Source organism: Schistocerca serialis, chromosome 1 (assembly GCF_023864345.2).
Source record: "Schistocerca serialis cubense isolate TAMUIC-IGC-003099 chromosome 1, iqSchSeri2.2, whole genome shotgun sequence".
Taxonomy (NCBI): Eukaryota; Metazoa; Arthropoda; class Insecta; order Orthoptera; family Acrididae; genus Schistocerca; species Schistocerca serialis.
Window position 1 is genome coordinate 70,935,571 of NC_064638.1, and position 18,607 is coordinate 70,954,177.

General features: G+C 43.8%; 1 protein-coding gene across 1 annotated transcript in view; it reads left to right on the forward strand.

Annotated features, from left to right (window-relative positions):
- LOC126461746 (putative phospholipase B-like 2) overlaps positions 1-18,607 on the forward strand; it is a 165,915-nt gene that overhangs the window by 117,415 nt on the left and 29,893 nt on the right. The window contains exon 5 of the mRNA XM_050096020.1: positions 3,310-3,538. Within this exon, the coding sequence (XP_049951977.1) occupies positions 3,310-3,538 (229 nt within the window). The remainder of the gene's footprint in view (positions 1-3,309; positions 3,539-18,607) is intronic.

The window sequence follows — 18,607 nt, forward strand, 5'->3', positions numbered from 1 at the left end:
ATAAAAAATGGTCTGGTCCTGGGGACCTCAAATCTCGAGGGTCTTGAGATATGGAGGCCCCCCATGACCAGAAGCCGGGACTGGTCTCGCCCCTCCACCGCCCCCTTCTTAGTGCGGCACTGGATGGAGGTCAGCAATGCGAAACGCGGCGTTGAAATCACGCTGTTCTTTTAATGTGGCCGAGGAAAAGATTTGATACCCTGACGCTCACAATCTACACGAAACGGCCTCAGGGGGTGGCAAAAAAGAGCGTGAATGGAAGTACCCCTTTTCTTGGGGAGTTGGTTCCCACACATTTCGCGGTCGGAAACGGCAGTTCTCAGTGTGGAGAGCTACAGGACGACGTCGTTGACAACCTTTGACACTGCTCACACCCCTGGACGTCTTACCCCTCTCTTAGTTTATTGCGGGGCTGTATCCCCACTGAACATGATCTCACACTTCGGAATGCAGCACGACCACGATTTTTGATGTCTTGGAACCACTAGGGACCGTTCAAATCATTCGACGAAATAAAGATGTGATCCGAAGCAGGAAAGGCTTTTGCAGCCCTCCTGTTCACATTGTCCTGTGAAGTGATGATAAAGGGGTGTGACATAGACACATGCTTGAATAAAACCACAAAGGTCTCTCTGAAACCCCCCAGTTCAGCAACACCCCTAGATTGCTCCCGTCCACATTTATTGAGAATTTTAAAAATATGCCTTTACAGAGAGAAGCTGTGTTGTCCTAGGCGCCTTCAGGCAGGCAACTGGAACAGGAGTGTCACGGGTTGCCTGCCTGCAGTTGCCTAGGAATACTGCACGAGTTGTTTCTGTACATTCATTTTTAAAATTTGTGTAAAAGTGTGTGGGTTTCAGCGAGGATTTTAGCAAACTGGAGAATCTTAGAGGACCCTTACCTGCTTTTTTTTTTTGTATCCAAGTGTCAATGTTGTTCCTCTATAATCATTTTGCAGCAGAAAGCAAAATAGGAGAGCTGAAAAAGGATGATCAGCCTTTGTTGTTTCGGGTCACGTTCAAGTTTCCTCGAATGGTTTTGAACGGCCTCTAGTGGTTCCCAGCCTTTACATGAGAACAGAAATTGCGGTCACGCTGCACTCCAAAGAGGTACGCGCTGGATGCAGCAAGTGTAGCAGAAGAGGGAATTAAAATAGCAACGAAAGTACATGTACTGGCCTTTACAGGTGACATAGCACTAATCACGGAAAATACGGATGTCCTTAAAATACGGCAGTAAGACTCTGAAAAAACTAAGGAAGTTGGATTAGAAGTAAAGGATAAGAAAACAAAATTCACGATGGTAGAAAGAAATTACAGAACAAAAAACGGGAAACTCTGCAGATCGATAATCACATGTTTGGAGTAGATGAGTTTAAATATGAGTTAGTAGTAAACCACAAAAACGGCGAGAAGCAAGAAATACACGCGACGATCAAAGCCGCATCCGGAGCATCATTGTACTCGTATTATATTGTATGTTAAGCGGAGACCTAGAAACGACGGAGAGGCTCCGTCCCCGCTGCAGCTGCAGTGGCCCACAACCCCACGACGACTACCGCAGTCCACTTCACCCCCCCCCCCCCCCCCCCCCGCCGCACCACACCGAACCCAGGGTTATTGTGCGGTTCGGCCCCCGGTGGACCCCCCAGGGAACGTCTCACACCAGACGAGTGTAACCCGTATGTTTGCGTGCTAGAGTAGTGGTGGTGTACGCGTACGTGGAGAACTTGTTTGCGCAGCAATCGCCGACATAGTGTAACTGAGGCAGAATAAGGGGAACAACCCCGCATTCGCCGAGGTAGGTGGAAAACCGCCTAAAACCATCCACAGACTGGCCGGTCACCGGACCTCGACACAAATCCGCCGCGTGGATTCGTGCCAGGGACCAGGCGCTCCTTCCTGCCCGGACAGAGCATCATACTCAATCAACAAAGTGTCATCTAAAATTTTTTCAAGAGGAACCAAAATAAGAATATATAAAAACATAATCAAATCCATATTGCTATATTGGGCAGAAATATGGAGAATAGATAAATACACGCTGAAAATAAAACCTTGCGAAAGATATTTGGGCCAATGTGTGAGGGAGGAGAATCGCGAAGAAGAAAGAACAAGGAGCTCAGGGAGCCATACAATGAATCGGATGTAGCTGCAGAAGACTAAAATGGGCCGGCCACGTATATAGAAGAGAGCAGGAATCTTTACTGAGAGAAGTCTCAGAGAATAAACCGGATGGACGAAGACCTCTAGGAAGGCTGAAAATGAGATGGAGAGACCAGGTTGCCAAGGATCTCCAGGTACTGGGAGTAAGGAAACAAGATAGAGAAGACAGATTACTGTGGATAGGCTACTTGACGAGGCCAAAAACCGACTGCGGTTTGTGGAGCCAGGAGAGTAAGAATAAGTCTGAATTTTCCGTCCTTCTGTTATTCATCTAGAAGCTACCTAGGTGTCTGTCATATATTACGTCCTCTCATTAATATCTGTAGGCCTGCTTCTGTCGCTTGTTTCTTGAGATGCCTGGTTTCGTTAACCGCATCTTCTACTGGTTTCTACAATATCACAATATCGTCTGAGAATGCAAATGGGAAAAGCAGTTTCCCTTTCTCACTCCGGTTTCAATCCTAAAGGCCTCTGAGACCTTTGCTGTGAATTTGTCCCACATATTTATTGTTTATGTTTACGTATTTATTTCTGGCGACGAACAGATTTCTCCCAACGAGAGCCTAGTTTGATACTATCAGTGTAGAACGTTAGGCACGTCTTCTTGCATGCCTCATCACTATCAAAGTGAAGTCCTCGAAGGTGTTCTTTAAATATTGGAAACAAATGAAAATCGGATGGGGCCAAGTCGGGGCTGTATGGAGGATGACGAGTGACAGTGAACACAAGACATCGGATTGTTGCAGAGGTTTAAGCGGTTGTGTGTGGTATGGCATCGTCATACTGAAGGAGGAGGTGCTCCATGTCTGGAAGAACTCTTAGAAATCGAAACTCGATTACAACACGCTGTTTTTTCACGCACCGACATAGTTACGTCGCACACCTCCAACTTACACGCTACAACGCGGAGCCCTCTAGCGGCAGAGGATTGCAATTTGCCACTGAAGCGGTAAATTCGACCGAGTAATATTCATGACACGTAATACCTCAACCGATATTGTGAACAGAATTAAAAATTCGGAGGCATATTTCCGCACGCTCTAGTACACCATTTAGAGCGTTCCAAAGCTACCAGCGCATTCTTGTAAGGGAGTTGCTAGTATTTTGTCCGACGGGCTCGTAGAGACAGACGTCGCCTTCACAGGTACAACACGATGCTGCGCGTGCAGAAGAAGGTGGTGCTGGCGGTGCGCGCGACGGGGCGCGCCCAGGGAGCGCCAGTCCCAGGGCACGTCGCCGTCTTCTCGTCGTACCCGGGAGTCATCGGCTCCGTCGACGACTTCTACGTTCTGTCCTCCGGGCTCGTCGCAGTGGAGACCACAATAGGGAACAACAACGCGTCGCTCTGGAGCAACGTGCGGCCGCGTGGACAGGTAAGGCGAGCACGACTAATTGAACGCCACCACTAAATGGTGCGGGAGGCGCGTGTTGCAATGCATTAGGCTGCGATCACAATGGCGCAGATATCGGTAGGTTCTGCCGGCGACAGACATCGGCCGAAGACTGCCGTCTTCTCAAACCAGTACGCCACTACATGCGCGGTCGCAATGTAGCCGATGTCATCGTCCGAACTCAGATATTTTGGACGACAATCGGTGAAATTCAAATCAGTTTGTTTTCTTCGGACATATCGACCGATACGAAACGAAACATGGTCTGTGAGAAACTGGTAAGTTCAGTCAGTATGTGGCATAGTAGTATGTGGCGTCCTGAGGATGAAAACATTATAAGCGGGATATAGTTCGAAATCTGGACTGAAATCACAGGTTTAATGGCAAGCAAAGTAGGCAAAATATTTATCGGAAATTTTAGATGTAAATTATAACCTTACAAAATAATCCGTTCAAGTGAGAAGGATGACATATAGTATGCTTAGTCACTGCAGCGGATGTTTTTAGGATTGTGGTAGGTGGACATCAGCTGTCTATAAATTATTGCCTCTATGGACTGCGTGGTAACAACCAATTTCATTTTAGTGTCTTGGTCTTGTTCTTGTTCCAGCATTGATTTCCTGCCAGTATCTTTTAAGCCCACCAAGAAGTGCCTGTTTATGCTCTTCGGACAAAGGTCCTCTGCGTCTTTTGGACGTTGATGCCATTTTAAAATCTTGGTAGTTGTTCACCAATCTTCTAAATTTGTTCCTGCCAGGAATTTCTCTCTGAGATATCAATCTGCCTAAGAACTTTTTCAAATTCTTCGAATCATCTCGGCCTTGTTTTCTTAGATTGGATGAAACTCCATATTCTTTTCGTTAGTCGGTCACCGTCCATCCTCATGAGATGACCGGAAAATAACAATCGTCTCTTCTTAACGGATGCTGTCTTGCTGTACAAGTCCTCATTTGCTCTCATTCGCCATTGTCCATCAACCCATCTATTACCTAGGATTTTCCTTAATATCCTACGCTCTTGCATTTCCAGCCGCTCAACTTGACCTTGTCTATTCATGGTCTAAGTTTCGGACGCATATAAGGCCTCAGATTTTACGACTGTATTATAATATAGGAACTTGGCCCCTATACTCATAGCTTTTTTGTTATAGGTATTCTTTGTCAGTTTGTAAGCCTGGTCTAACTTCCTCATCTTGACGTTAATTGCTGCTTCTTCTTCTAATGCATTCTCCTGGATAACTTCACAGAGACACCTGAAATTTGTAACTCGTGCGATTTTTCCCAGATTGGTGATCATTCATTCAGCTCCATCACAGATGCTCGTCATACATTTTGTCTTTTGGGTACAGATCTAGAGTCCAACTTTTTCAGCAATTTCTGACAGCCTATTGATCTTGTTGACTGCTGACTCTATTGTTAGCAAAAAAGGCTAGGTCATCCGCAAAGGCCAAGCAGTCAATTTACACCCCTTTGTTCTTAGGACCAAGTCTGAACCGCTCTTAATTTGTTTCTACTTGGGCTAACAACTTTCTCCACTCTCGAATGAAAAAGGAGTGGGGATAGTGCATCTCCTTGTCATACGCCCGTGCTGATTGTAAAGGGTTCTGAAATCTTACCCATAAATTTTATTTTTGACACTGTGTTAGTAACAGTTTGTTTGATCAGCTTTCTTGATGTACTATCCACACCACATTCTTCCAAAATATTCATTAATGCCTCTCGATCGATGGAGTCATTTGCCTTCTGAAAATCAACAAACACGACCACGTAGTTATTTCCTCCAGTTTTTTTTTTTTTCCTGATGATGATCTTCAGGTTAAAGATCTATTCTGAGCAAGAACGGCCATTTCGAAAATCAGCTCGATATTTCCCAATCAGTTGGTCAAGATGACCTATTGTGTTCTGTATTGCTGTGGAGAATATCTTATGTGGAACAAATTCTAATGAGATGTCCCTATAGTTATTGACATTCTTTTTATCGCCTCTTTTTGTGTAGAGGATGGATTAAAGGTGACTGCCATTCAGTTGTTATCATCCCAGTTCTCCAAATCTCCTCAAAAAGTTGGACTAGTACATCTAGAGTTTCATTATTTGCCAGCTTCAGTAGTTCCGCCACTACAGAATCCTCTCCAGCTGCCTTATTATTCTTAAGGTTGTTGATGATCTCTTTGATCTCTCTTCCAGGTGGAGATGAGTTGGGTAGTTTCTGGATAGGGGCACATGCAGGGAATCTTTCTCTCGGTTAATCACAGTTAAGTAGGTTTTCAAAATAACGAGACACGATCGTGCAGTTTCCTTTCTTGGTCAGATCTAGCTTTCTATTTTCGTCTCTAAAACAAAGACTAGGGGCTTGGTATCCTTTCAAATTCGACTTGAACGTCTGATAGAAGTCTCTGGCATTGTTTGTTCGCAAATCCTGATCGATCTGTGCTAACTGCTGTTTCTCAATCGCTTAGCCCTTCGTAAAGTTCTGGCTGCATATTTTCGAACTTCACGGAATACATGAAAATCTTCAGGTCTCCTGGTCGAGTTCCACTTTTTCCAGTCATTTGTTCTTTGGGCACCACCTCATCACAAACCTCATTCCATCATCTATGCTTTCCGTTTTTAACTGTATTAGCTGCCTGTTCGATCTTGGAGGCGATGTCCGTCCATTTATGAGATTCAAATGTCAGTTGCTGGTGGTATTGTTCCAACGCGTTTTGATTGATTTTGAGCTTCGCAACGTCATATTTATGAATTTTATTTCGGGGCTTCACGGCCTTATTGAGAGTGATGAAATTCATTTTGATCTTGGAGAGGTAATGATCAGAGTCAAACTGGGCACTTCTCTGTACTTTAACATTCATTATTTCCTTAATTGCTCTCGTAGAGATTGCTACATGATCAATCTGTTTCCACACACATTGCCTGCTGATCGCCAAGTCTTTTGTTTACTTGGCTTGTGTTTGTAAAATGTTGACATTATCTGGAGACTCAAGGATCGATACAGATTGTAGAGTCGTGTATCATTTCTGTTAGTCATCCTACGAGCAGCATACTTCCAATTGTTGATCTGAATTGCGGTTCTATTCCCCGCTGAGCGTTACACCTAGTAGGATCTTTATGTTCTTAGATGTTATTTTATGTAACTGCCCTTCAAGAAGGTGCCATAACTGTTCAACTTTCTCGGGCTTACGTCTGTTGTCTTCATTGACTGGTGCATGCGCATTGATCAGTGTGTATCCTTTGTTACCACAACTGAGGGTTAGGATAGAAAGTCTCTCAGAAGGACTGAAAAACTCCACGATTGAACTGACAACCTTCTTACGAACAACAAAAGCTGTGTCAAGTACAGGCATGTTCTTACCTATTTTGACTGCCTTTATAAGTCCTGTAACCTTCAAAGTTCCGTATTATTACTGCTTATTCGTGTTTTGGATGCCAATTGTGTGGTAAGTCTGTTTGTTAGATGATGTCTTTTGCAAATGTGGTGTATGTGTTCCCACTTCAGTGTTTTAGGTGTTCAGAGTCTATTGTACGCAATAAAGTTAGTTTGTCTTTCACATACATACTGAATGACTGGTCACTGAAGAGTAACCCATGTATGTCTGCTCAAACTTCAAATAAATTCGGCAAAATGGTGTTACTTTCAGTGCCACCACGAAATCTCGAGTATTTAAAGCCGAAAACCAGTACTTGAAACACTTAGGATGAAGGAGGCTAATTGCGAGAAGTGTGGTTAGAGCTCTATTAAGAAAAAAAGATAGTTACGTTAAAGGTGTAGCTCTGGCTCAAGTAAAACAAGAAGAGACACTTCGACACACGACATTGGCGATTGCATCTTTCCAGTATTTAGGCCTATACCAAATTTTGACCCCCCACCCCCATGAACCATGGACCTTGCCGTTGGTGGGGAGGCTTGCGTGCCTCAGCGATACAGATGGCCGTACCGTAGGTGCAACCACAACGGAGGGGTATCTGTTGAGAGGCCAGACAAACGTGTGGTTCCTGAAGAGGGGCAGCAGCCTTTTCAGTAGTTGCAGGGGCACCAGTATGGATGATTGACTGATCTGGCCTTGTAACAATAACCAAAACGGCCTTGCTGTACTGGTACTGCGAACGGCTGAAAGCAAGGGGAAACTACAGCTGTAATTTTTCCCGAGGGCATGCAGCTTTACTGTATGGTTAAATGAAGATGGCGTCCTCTTGGGTAAAATATTCCGGACGTAAAATAGTTCCCCATTCGGATCTCCGGGCGGGGACTACTCAAGAGGACATCGTTATCAGGAGAAAGAAAACTGGCGTTCTACGGATCGGAGCGTGGAATGTCAGATCCCATAATCGGGCAGTTAGGTTAGAAAATTTAAAAAGGGAAATGGATAGGTTAAAGTTAGATATAGTGGGAATTAGTGAAGTTCGGTGGCAGGAGGAACAAGACTTTTGGTCAGGTGAGTACAGGGTTATAAATACAAAATCAAATAGGGGTAATGCAGGAGTAGGTTTAATAATGAATAAAAAAATAGGAGTACGGGTAAGCTACTACAAACAGCATAGTGAACGCATTATTGTGGCTAAGATAGACACGAAGCCCACGCCTACTACAGTAGTACAAGTTTATATGCCAACTAGCTCTGCAGATGACGAAAAAATTGAAGAAATATATGATGAGACAAAAGAAATTATTCAGATAGGGAGACGAAAATTTAATAGTCATGGGTGACCGGAATTCGATAGTAGGAAAAGGAACAGAAGGAAACGTAGTAGGTGAATATGGATTGGGGCGAAGAAATGAAAGAGGAAGCCGCCTGGTAGAATTTTGCACAGAGCATAACTTAATCATAGCTAACACTTGGTTCAAGAACCATAAAAGAAGATTGTATACATGGAAGAAGCCTGGAGATACTGACAGGGTTCAAATAGATTATATAATGGTAAGACAGAGATTTAGGAACTAGGTTTTAAATTTAAAACCTAGTTCCTAAATCTCTATCTTACCATTTCCAGGGGCAGATGTGGACTCTGACCACAGTCGATTGGTTATGAACTGTAGATTAAAACTGAAGAAACTGCAAAAAGATGGGAATTTAAAGAGATGGGACCTGGACAAACTGACTAAACCAGAAGTTGTACAGAGTTTCAGGGAGAGCATAAGGGAACAATTGACAAGAATGGGGAAAAGAATACAGTAGAAGAAGAATCGGTAGCTTTGAGGGATGAAGTAGTGAAGGCAGCAAGAGGATCAAGTAGGTTAAAAGACGAGGGCTAGTAGAAATCTTTGGGTGACAGAAGAAATATTGAATTTAATTGATGAAAGAAGAAAATATAAAAATGCAGTAAATGAAGCAGGCAAAAAGGAATACAAACAAATATGAGATCGACAGGAAGTGCAAAATGGCTAATCAGGAATGCTTAGAGGACAAATGTAAGGATGTAGAGGTTTATCTCACTAGGGGTAAGATAGACACTGCCTACAGGAGAATTAAAGAGACCTTTGGAGAAGAGAGAACCACTTGCATGAATATCAAGGGCTCAGATGGAAACCCAGTTCTAAGCAAAGAAGGGAAAGCAGAAAGGTGGGAGGAGTATATAGAGGGCCTATACAAGGGCGATGTACTTCAGGGCAATATTATGGAAATGGAAGAGGATGTAGATGAAAATGAAATGGGAGATATGATACTGCGTGAATAGTTTGACAGAGCACTGAAAGACCTAAGTCGAAACAAGGCCCCGGAAGTAGACAACATTCCATTAGAACTACTGACAGCCTTGAGAGAGCCAGTCCTGACAAAACTCTACCATCTGGTGAGCAAGATGTATGAGACAGGTGAAATACCCTCAGACTTCAAGTAGAATATAATAAGCCCAATCCCAAAGAAATGTGAAAATTACCGAACTGTCAATTTAATAAGTCACGGCTGCAAAATACTAACGGGAATTCTTTACGGACGAATGGAAAAACTGATAGAAGCCGACCTCGGGGAAGATCAGTCCGGATTTCGTAGAAATGTTGGAACACGTGAGGCGATACTGACCCTACGACTTATCTTAGAAGCTAGATTAAGAAAAGGCAAACCTACGTTTATAGCATTTGTAGATAGAGAAAGCTTTTGACAATGTTGACTGGAATACTCTCTTTCAAATTCTGAAGGTGGCAGGGGTGAAACACAGGGAGCGAAAGGCTATTTACAATTTGTACAGAAAGCAGATGGCAGTTATAAGAGTCGAGGGGCATGAAAGGGAAGCAGCGGTTGGGAAGGGAGTGAGACATGGTTGTAGCCTCTCCCCAATGTTATTCAATCTGCATATTTAGCAAGCAGTAAAGGAAATAAAAGAAAAATTCGGAGTAGGTATTAAAATCCATGGAGAAGAAATAAAAACTTTGAAGTTTGCCGATGACATTGTAATTCTGTCAGAGACAGCAAAGGACTTGGAAGAGCAGTTGAACGGAATGCACAGTGTCTTGAAAAGAGGGTATAAGATGAACATCAACAAAAACAAAACGAGGATAATGGAATGTAGTCGAATTAAATCGGGTGATGCTGAGGGAATTAAGAGGAAATGAAACACTTGACGTAGTAAAGGAATTTTTCAATTTGGGGTGCAAAATAACTGATGACGGTCGAAGTAGAGGGGATATAAAATGTAGACTGGCAATGGCAAGGAAAGCGTTTCTGAAGAAGAGAAATTTGTTAACATCGAGTATAGATTTAAGTGTCAGGAAGTCGTTTCTGAAAGTATTTGTATGGAGTGTAGCCTTGTATGGAAGTGAAACATGGACGTTAAATAGTTTGGACAAGAGGAGAAGAGAAGCTTTCGAAATGTGGTGCTACAGAAGAATGCTGAAGATTAGATGGGTAGATCACATAACTGATGAGGAGGTATTGAATAGAATTGGAGAGAAGAGGAGTTTGTGGCACAACTTGACTAGAAGAAGGGATCGGTTGGTAGGACATATTCTGAGGCATCAAGGGATCAGCAATTTAGTATTGGAGGGCAGTTCGGAGGCTAAAAATCGTAGAGGGAGACCAAGAGATGAATACTCTAAGCAGATTCAGAAGGATGTAGGTTGCAGTAGGTACTGGGAGATGCAGAAGCTTGCACAGGATAGAGTAGCACGGAGAGCTGCATCACACCAGTCTCACGACTAAAGACCACAACACCACCAAATTTTGAAAAGTACAAGTTCAAAGTTTGTGTGTGTCTGCTAGATGCTACTTCCGATGTCGTAAACACTAATTTAAAAGCTAATATTTTCAGTCTTGCACTCCAGCTACTACGAAACATGAAACCTTTTCACTTCCTTTCTCAAATCCGCTGGGGAATATGTTAAACAGCATTGACGTTTCCAGTACTAGAATCTTATTTTTTGAGCATACTTCTGCGAATACATTAATTTTTACCGTTATTAGAATAAAGTGAGTTGCTGTGAAACTACAAATGTGCCTTTCATTAACTGAATGATACCTGCTTACTCACACGCAAATTTTAGCCATGCATCATATAATAGTAATATTATCTAAAAAAATTCTCTGAGCACTATGGGACTTAACATATGAGGCCATCAGCCCCTATAACTTAGAACTACTTAAACCTAACTGCGCGGCCGCTACGGTCGCAGGTTCGAATCCTGCCTCGGGCATGGATGTGTGTGATGTCCTTAGGTTAGTTAGGTTTAAGTAGTTCTGAGTTCTAGGGGACTGATGATCTGGGAAGTTAAGTCCCATAGTGCTCAGAGCCAAACCTAACTAACCTATGGACATCACACACATCCATGCCCGAGGCAGGATTCGAATCTGCGACCGTGGCGGTCGCGCGGTTCCAGACTGAAGCGCCTAGAACCGCTCGGCCACACCGGCCGGTAACATTATCTAGTTTCACCATGCAAATTAATCATTATGTCCTCACAACCTCATTGGCAACAACTTTATACACCGAATTCCCACGTCCTACCACTGTAGCGTAATAAACTGTACTCACAAGTTTTTGCAGAGATCCTTAATGTGATGTGATGTGTTGTTGTAACAGCATACTTTCGTAAAATACATGTATAAAATATACGAAAAAGGTCAATTACGGCAGTTTGCTTAAAAGGGGGTGGCTCCTTATGACGCTAACGGATGGTGGTAGTTCAAAAATGGTGTCACAAAGTTAAAGCGTTTTGAACTTTTGTGGCACGGCGTTTTTCCCTTCATCTCAAATAGTCGTAAAACTTGTGTGGTAATTCTAATGACGTTCTTTTCGAGACTGATACAGCTCATTTACATGCATTCGGCATATTTTTAATAGCTAACGCCCCAGTGCAGCACTAGTCTCCAAGCACAGAAGCGAAGCAGAAGGACGAAGGAGATCGGACGCACCGTGCCCAAGCTGTCGTCCGATGTCACCTGACGACCCATGGCGACGGCGTCTTACCACCATTGTCGGTCTCACTGTGAATGCAGCGTTAGGGGAAGAGCACGCCTGTCACTACGATGGATGCTAGTGTGCCGCCATTCTGAGATTGTACAAAGAGAATGGAAATTTTTTTTGTACAAATCGATTTAGTGTTTCCCGAAGTATTCGCCTAAAAGACTGCACATACGAGCAATGAATCGCAGCGATTCGTAGCAAGCGATGTCGTGCAATACACGCGATTCGCCAAGCAATTTGAACCAGTATGCGAACTGCAGGTTATTTTGCAGAATGTATTACATTTTTCACTGACGCTCAAGTGGATTGGTTATATCTTTACAGAGTGTTAATAACATTCATTTTTCGTTTGTTAGTCTTACATTTATTTTTGTTCACTTTATAGTTTAACTGCATGTGTTTACGCAATTTGTTTTTTAAATCTCAATGTGTTGTCAGAAATATTATCAGTAGCAGCGCTACTGATTACCATAACAATAGATATAAATTGTATGGGGCTGAGTTAGGCTGCTCGATGTAAGTGACTTTAGTACAACTGTATAATAGATTTGCCTTGAACATTTAAATTGCGTCCACTTAATATTGTGGTACGTCATTCTGTTTAGAAGTTAAAAACGTTAATAATGCGTGTAGTTATTTTATAAGTAACTCGGAATTACCAGATGGAGCCCAATGTATCGGGACTATTACTGTGAAACTACTGTCAGTTCTACTTCTACCGCACAAGCTTAAAAATGCTAATCACGGCAAAATCGGATGATGTATTTTGTGTCACATGTCAATCAAAACCGTAACTATGCTTAATAACTAGACAAAGCACCCCTATTGCTACATATCGCATATGGTACATCACATTGCGTGGGAATTTAAAACGATTCTCTGGAAGATCACTCGCTATGTAGGGCGCTTCAAATATTTATTCGTATTCGCTTGTGCTCGAACTAATTAGGGAATCGTTTTCTCCTCTCTGCTGTCGATACCTCAGAAAAACGATTTGAGGTAACGAAAATCTCTGTGCGCGTTGTTTTGCTTGCCACACGAAAACAGAAAGCATCCGTTAGGCAATAAATCAAGTGAATGCTTAATTCGATGTCTTCTCCCTCAAATTATGAATTGTTTAAAGCGCTCCGTGCAGCTGCCTTTTTTATGATGGACAATGGTTCGATCTGAAATTTCGCGGCAGATTAAAACCGGACCTGAACTCGATTCTGTTGCCGGGCAGGTGCCTTACCGACTGAACTACTCAAGCACGACTCACGAGCCGGCCTCGCAGCTTTACTTCCGCCAGTACCTCGTCTCCTATCTTCCATACTTCCGCAGTGTCTTTTCTTCCAGTAGTGCCAGTCTAGCAAGGTATGCTGAAAGACTCCAATGAAGTTTGGAGGATAGGACAAGAGCTAGTGGCGGAAAAGCTGTGGGGGAGGGTTGAAAGACCTGCTTGGATAACTCATCAGTAGAACACTTGCCTGTGAAAGGCCAAGGTCCCGAGGTCGAGTCCCGGTGCGGTACACAGTTTTAATCTGCCGGTAAGTTTCAAATCAGCGCACACTCTGCTGCAGTGCGCTCTGGAAATGACTTATTTTCCCGATGTCGTCTGTGACTTGCGGCAAACAAGCTGTCGTGTAGAATTCAGCACGAACTGTTCTTCGATATTCTCAAATAGTGGTCGCGACGTATCCAATATATCGGAAGAGACAGGCAACTGTTGTCTTCAAAGAACTTCGCGAACGAAGCAGTTTTAGTTGCCGAGGTTCATCTTGGAGCAACCAGACAGTTGATGGCAGCTTAATTTCGTTCTTATACCAAAAATCCTGTCCAGTCATATTAATGTGATCTCTTGTCAGAAGCCTGAATAACCACTTTCTCCGGCTGGGATGTGCAGGAAGACGATCAGTGAGGTAACGACAGGGATGTGGAGCCAAGCTAACTCAGTGCTGTGGCCAGCTGCGCTAGGTTTCACGGTTGAGAATCATTGCGCGAACAGCCCTATAGAGGTGGTCCCATAGATTCTCGATTGGGTTTTAATCCACGGACATTGGTGGCCAGGCGAGTACGGTAAATTTATACTGGTGCTACTCGAACCACATACATACACTTTGAGCTGTGTGACACGTTGCATTGTCCTGCTGGCGACATGGCCCATTGTCATTCATAAACATACCATTGTCGTTTGGGAACATGAAGTCCACGAATGGCTGCAGATGTTCTCTAAGTAGCCGATGATAACCATTTCCAGTGAATAATCGGTTCACTTGGACTAGAGGACTCAGTCCATTCCATGTAAACATAGCCCACCTCCTGGTACAGTGCCTTGTTGCAACTTGGGTCCATAGCTTCGTGGAGTCTGCGCCACACTCGAACACTACCACCAGCTCTTGCCAACTAAAATAGGGATTCCTCTGACCAAGCCACGATTCTCCAGTCGTCTAGGATCCAACCGATATTGACACGAGGCCAGGAGCGGCGCTACAGGCGATGGCGTGGTGTTCGCAAAGGCACTCGCGTCGGTCGTCTACCACCATAGCTCATTAACGCCAATTTCGCCGCACTGTCCTAACGGATACGTTCGTGGTGCGTCCCACATTGAATTCTGATGTTTCACCCCGTGGTGTTTGTCTGTTAGCACTGACAACTCAACGCAAACGCCGCTGCTCTCGATCGTTAAATCAAGGCCGTCGGCCACTGCGTTGTCCGTGGTGAGAGGTAATGCCTGAAATTTGGTATTCTAGGCACGCTCTTGACACTGTGGATTGCGGAATATTGAATGTCCTAACTATTTCCGAAATGGAACGTCCCATGCATCTAGCTCCACCTACCATTCGACGTTCAAAGTCTGTTAATTCCCCTCGTGCGGGCATAATCACGTCGGAAACCTTTTCACGTGAATCACCTCAGTGCATATGACGGCTCCGCCTATGTACTGCTCATTTATACCTTGTGTAAGCGATACTACCGCCATCTGTATATGAGCATATCGCTATCCGATGACTTCCGTCATCTCAGTATATAGCGCATATGATCGCATGCCAGTAGTGTCAACAAATAAGTGATCTGCACCGGTAATTGTAATTTACACCTTGTATTTCTTCTGCCGCTAGGATGTTAAATGTCAACTTTTCAGGAACTTTACCCATCTTCTAGACACGACATGGAGTTCTGTTTTGACGGTTGAGATAAATGTGCAAGGTAACAAATAGTGACTCTCGAGAATAGTGTTGCAAATGGTTATCAAATTCCTAAACGAAATTCGCTGTAAGATAATGACACGCGAAGTATATCTGAAGCGCCAAAATTTGTTATCGTACCATTTGCAGGAGCAAAACCACAATAGAGATTGTAAAATTCGTAGCTTAAGTGAAGGAAGGAAACATTCTGATTCCATGGGCGTCTTCCAATGAAATATTGCACTTTTGTGTTGATTCAGTTCCCGTTACAGTCCATGACACAAGCTTTGTAACCAAAAATAAGAATATAAGTCAGGTAAAGAAGTCCGAAAGGACGCGGCAGACGACAGTTATAGGCAAGCACGATAACTTTTTGTGCTCAGAGGCTGGACTTGGGAATTCTACATCCAGATCTGTACGCCACAAGTCCTGCCCTCGACAATAGAGAACTGTAGTAGTAGACAGACGGGACACGGTGCAACGGGTCACTCCTCTTCCAGTACTAGATTATTCAGAAATGTATGCCACAAAAACGTACCAAAGACTGGACTGTAACTTACAGGAAATTTTACGGTATGTTAATAATTTTTACTTATGGACCGTCAGTCGGCAACAGAAACCAAAACATTGCTTTAAAACAAGCGTTCAGTGCATAGTGTTGTGGAATGGGGAAAAAACCGCAAATTGGCGTTCGTAAGAAGAAGAACAACACCAAAAATGCAACAGGAGCGTAATATGTAGGAAATTGTCCACGCAACCTGTAAGTACAGTTCAAAACATTACTACTTAATAGGGAATACCAACCACCAGAACTGTTTATAACCTATAGGCACAATGACAAAAATGTAAATAAAATAGCTAACATATGTACATATTCCAGGCCACTGATGATGCCTTGCAGAAAATAAAGGCGAAACGCGTATGGCACTAAAATGGTGTTTTATTCAGTTGCTGTCAGACGGTCCATAAGTAAAAATTATTAATATACCGTAATATTACACGCAACTGAGGAAGACAGGACTATAAAAGTTGAAGATGTCGATACAGGAAATTACTTGGCACCACCATTAAAACTTCCCCATATATCTTTACTGGCACACGCGACAACAACGCGTTTTCCGCGCTATTCCCAGAATAGAACTTTAGCGGCTGCTAACCGGGGACTGTACAACTGGCCCTTAGTAGTGTAATGATTTGGCAAGTATTTTCTGCCAAAATTTCATTTTTTTGTTAGATACACCGAGAAGATAATATGTAAGCTTTCTTTCCTGTTAATCTATTATTTCTGCTCTGGTAGGCAGAATCTACGGATTTCGTTAATAATTATAACAATGCTGATCATTCGCAGAGACACTCACTCACTCACTTAAGCAGCGATTGGCGTTCACCCCTTCGGGTTTACTTGGCTCAGTTCGTACATACCCATCCCCTTTTGTCTGCGGGAAAGTCTCTTCACTTGTAGATGCGACGGGGGATTTCCCTGGCAGAGACATCACGTACACTATGCACACATTCAAAAATCAACTGATTCGTACAAATATCAACTTAGAATGTGTTCAAAAATGTTTGAAATGTAGCAGGGATGCACCTCAAAATAATATGAATAATCATAGGCCAACCTGCGCTGGGAACTTGGCGCCTTGTGAAGAACGTTTTTTTCTTCAAGCATATGAATTTGGCGCTCCCTGAAACAGCCGCTCAGGACAGGTTTTCAGGTTTGCCCCCCCCCCCCCCCCTCGATCTAGGCCTGCGTGGGACTACATCACCACCACTCACAGTTTGTAGACACACGTGACGCGCGGATGAGTACCGTCCTGTTGAAAATTGGCACAACAATAGTTCAGTACAGTCGCACGAGATTTAACACATGAGGATGTTGGATACCTGTGACGTGCCATTGTGTCGTCAGTTCCTTAGTCACTACCAGCCGCGACCTGAATTCACACCCAATGGCTCATCACTCGGTGAGGCCACGAGTAAAACCATAGTGACAAACACTTAAAGAATGGGACCTCTCTCCTGGCCACCGCCATATTTGCTGACAACGGTCATCCGGTATAGCGCAGAATCCCGAGATTCACTGTTGTTCAAAATGCGATGCCATTCAGCAGAAGTCCATGCTTCCTGATAATGGCGTCCCTCTAAAGGCAACCGTTTGTGCAGTGATGTTAATGGTAGCCTACACGTGGGACGGTAATTCCCTAGTCCGGTTACTGATAGTCTACGACCAATGGTGTGGGATGAGACAGAATACTGCAAAGAGTCCGTTGGCGCACTCTCACAACTGAATGCCCCACAAATCTGGATATTGTACTATTCGACCAGCTGGTCAAGTGGATACCCACAATAAGGCTCCTTTCAAACTGACAGATGCTGATAACTGTCTCTCACGAATTCACTGCCTCTCTGTGTCCTTCAGAGGATCGCTAAATATAAGACGCTGTTAACGGTTTTTATATAGGCCCTACCCTACCCTACCCTACCCTACCCTACCCTACCCTACCAGGACTGGCAACAACCCTAAACAGGAACAACTGTGTTACACTCTCGTAATGGTGCTACCTGTCACAGAACAGTGTAACTCTAACCATTTACATACCCGCCCAATAAGGGGGCAGTGCATTTTTCCAAATAGATCGTGTGCTCCAATTTAACTGTCAGTTTTCCTAAAATGTCACAGAATTAGAAAAACACATTGGTTATAAAAATGTATTTCAACCATTTAAATAAACTACTCTTTTCGCTAGAAGCTTCGTATTAAAGCCAGAGTTCCGAATCGACTACAAGTATATATTAAAACCTTTTTTTCTCATAGTAGGTCTCAGGTTCGAATCCTGCCTCGGGCATGGATGTGTGTGATGTCCTTAGGTTAGTTAGGTTTAATTAGTTCTAAGTTCTAGGCGACTGATGACCTCAGAAGTTAGCTCGCATAGTGCTCAGAGCCATTTGAACCATTTTTTGTAGTAGGTCTCTCACTTTCACAAAATCTCATAGTGGAGCACTGTTGAGATCAGATCGATGTATAACATTGTTGCTATTCGCCATATAGCAGAGAGGCTGAGTCACAAATAGGCACAACATGAAGACTGTCACAAAGTAGCTTTCAGCCAGTATGGCCTTCGTCAAATATGCACAGTCTATAGCAACTGAAGCCACACTGTGAGCAGCAGCACCAGTGCATGATGGGAGTGGCGACTGGGGGGTGGTAAGGGGGGAGGGTGGGGTGGGCAGGGGGATAGTAAGGTAAGGTGGGGTGGGGACAGTGAAGTGCTGCTGGGGAGCATGCAGGGACGAGGTGGAGATGGGTAGGACAGGCACATGCAGTCTAGGGGTTAGTCAGAGTTGCAGGGGAGAGGTTGAGGGGAGGGGGGGGGGGGGTTGAGAGTAGCAGAAAAGGAGATAATTGCGATGGTGGAACGAGGGCTGTGTAGCGCTGGAATGGGAACAGGGAAGGGGCTGGATGGGTGAGGACAATGACTAATGAAGGTTGATGCCAG